At 38.3% G+C, this 2,002-nt stretch overlaps 1 protein-coding gene across 1 annotated transcript in view; it reads left to right on the forward strand.

Annotated features, from left to right (window-relative positions):
• Smarcc1 (SWI/SNF related, matrix associated, actin dependent regulator of chromatin subfamily c member 1) overlaps positions 1–2,002 on the forward strand; it is a 106,200-nt gene that overhangs the window by 20,221 nt on the left and 83,977 nt on the right. The window contains exon 6 of the mRNA XM_005348198.2: positions 1,148–1,217. Within this exon, the coding sequence (XP_005348255.1) occupies positions 1,148–1,217 (70 nt within the window). The remainder of the gene's footprint in view (positions 1–1,147; positions 1,218–2,002) is intronic.

Below are 2,002 nucleotides of genomic sequence, written 5' to 3' on the forward strand. Positions count from 1 at the left end.
TGGAACTAGCTCTGTAGACCAGGCTGGTCTCGAACTCACAGAGATCCACCTGCTTCTGCCTCCCGAGTGCTGGGATTAAAGGCGTGCGGCACCACCGCCCGGCTGAGTGAATAATTATTAAAGGAGAATTTCAGAGGACGCCTTGAGTTGCTACTTAAAACCGAATGCATGACTTTTTCTTGTTTGTATGTAAACAGTTGTTAGTCTAAATGGCTTGGAGTTCATGTTCTAGATATATTTAGTAGTCTTTGGCCTAGCTATAGCCTTAATTTTTGTAGTAGATTTCCAACATTGATGTAAAACGGCAGGAACATGTATAATGGACACCGTGCTTGATTTTCCAGCACTGATGTAAAATGGCAGGAACATGTATAATGGACACCGTGCTTGAGTTGGTGTCCTTTAAGTTATTGATACAGTCCCAGTTTACTTGCCAAAATTCATGTCAGTTAATAGAGGTCATTTGTGCTGGACAGCTAAGGCAAGAAGATGAAGAGTTTGAGACTCGGCTATACACTTGAACCCTGGGGTTTTTGTTTGTGTTCCTGATTGTTTTAGTAAGGCAGCGTCAAAGTAGCTAGACTAGCTTCAAACTTAGTGTTGTTGCAGGATAACCTTCAGGTCTCTACCTTCCTGTTTCCCAACTTCTCAGGTTACACGTCTAGCTAAAACTTTATAATTTTGCAAGGTAAATACATATTACAGTTATCCTTATGTGGTTGCATTTCCACACTCATTTTTTATGATGGTTTTGAAAGAATTTGAAGAACTTCAGGTATGCTTATGTTGGTAAGATACTCAACACTTTGAATGCTAATAAACCCCTCAAAATGTTAGATGTTTTTTGTTTTTTTAAAGAGAATTCCTTGGTTTTGGATTAATGATAGTTGATACAAGTCTATACAAATAGTCCCAAATCTGAAAAACTTGAAACACTTGAGGCACAGAACATTTTGGATGAGAATATGCAGTCCTTACACATATGTGTAAACAGTATTTTCTGTTGTTAACCACTATTTCTTTTCTTGACTAAAAATTATTTTTAAAGCCCAGTGCTTTTATATTTCTTAGAAAATTTGCATCCAGCATCTAATAGTTTGCTTGCCATATGCCTTATTTCTCTGTCACTTGTTTGCTTACTTTTCAGGGGACATTTACTGATGAAAAGTCAAAAGCTTCCCACCATATTTATCCATGTCCTTCCTCACAAGAGGATGGTAAGTTAGCTTTATATATTATATTGTAATGTTTAAATAAGTAGCTTTCTTGTAAAAAATGGCTAAATATGCCACCATTAAAACCTAGAGTTCTGCCGGGCAGTGGTGGCGCACACCTTTAATCCTAGCACTTGGGAAGCAGAGGCAGGTGGATCTCTGGGAGTTTGAGGCCAGCCTGGTCTACAAGAGCTAGTTCCGGGACAGGCACCAAAGCTACAGAGAAACCCTGTCTCGAAAAAACCAAACCAAACAAAAAAACCCCCTAGAGTTCTTTGTTTTGTTTATTGTATTACTTGCCCTGCATGTGTTAGTCTGAATATATCATTTGATCCTTTTAGAAAGTAAGATTTTTACCTGTGCTGCTCAGTGCTCTAACCAGTTAGACATGTTCTAATGTAGCAGTGTTTAAAGGTTTATTTATTATGGTGAGCTCATAGAGGCAAGAGGACCAGAGGGACAATGTGTGTGAATTAGTTTTTGCCTGTGAGGCAAGAGTATGGGTTGCCTGACCCATCCAACTTGAATACCCACTCTTAACCTTAAAGTGATGGTGTAGCACACATTCATGTTGGCTTTGAATCAAAATTCTTCCTCAGTCTCCCAAATGCTGCTTTGTAGGATTATTGATTTGCTTAATAGTATTCATAAATCCCTAGAGTTCTTTTTTTTAAAATATTTATTTATTTATTTGTTATATATACAATATTCTGTCTGTGTGTATGTCTGCAGGCCAGAAGAAGGCACCAGAGCTCATTACAGATGGTTGTGAGCCACCATGTGGTTGC

This window comes from Microtus ochrogaster, chromosome 5 (genome assembly GCF_000317375.1).
Source record: "Microtus ochrogaster isolate Prairie Vole_2 chromosome 5, MicOch1.0, whole genome shotgun sequence".
Taxonomy (NCBI): Eukaryota; Metazoa; Chordata; class Mammalia; order Rodentia; family Cricetidae; genus Microtus; species Microtus ochrogaster.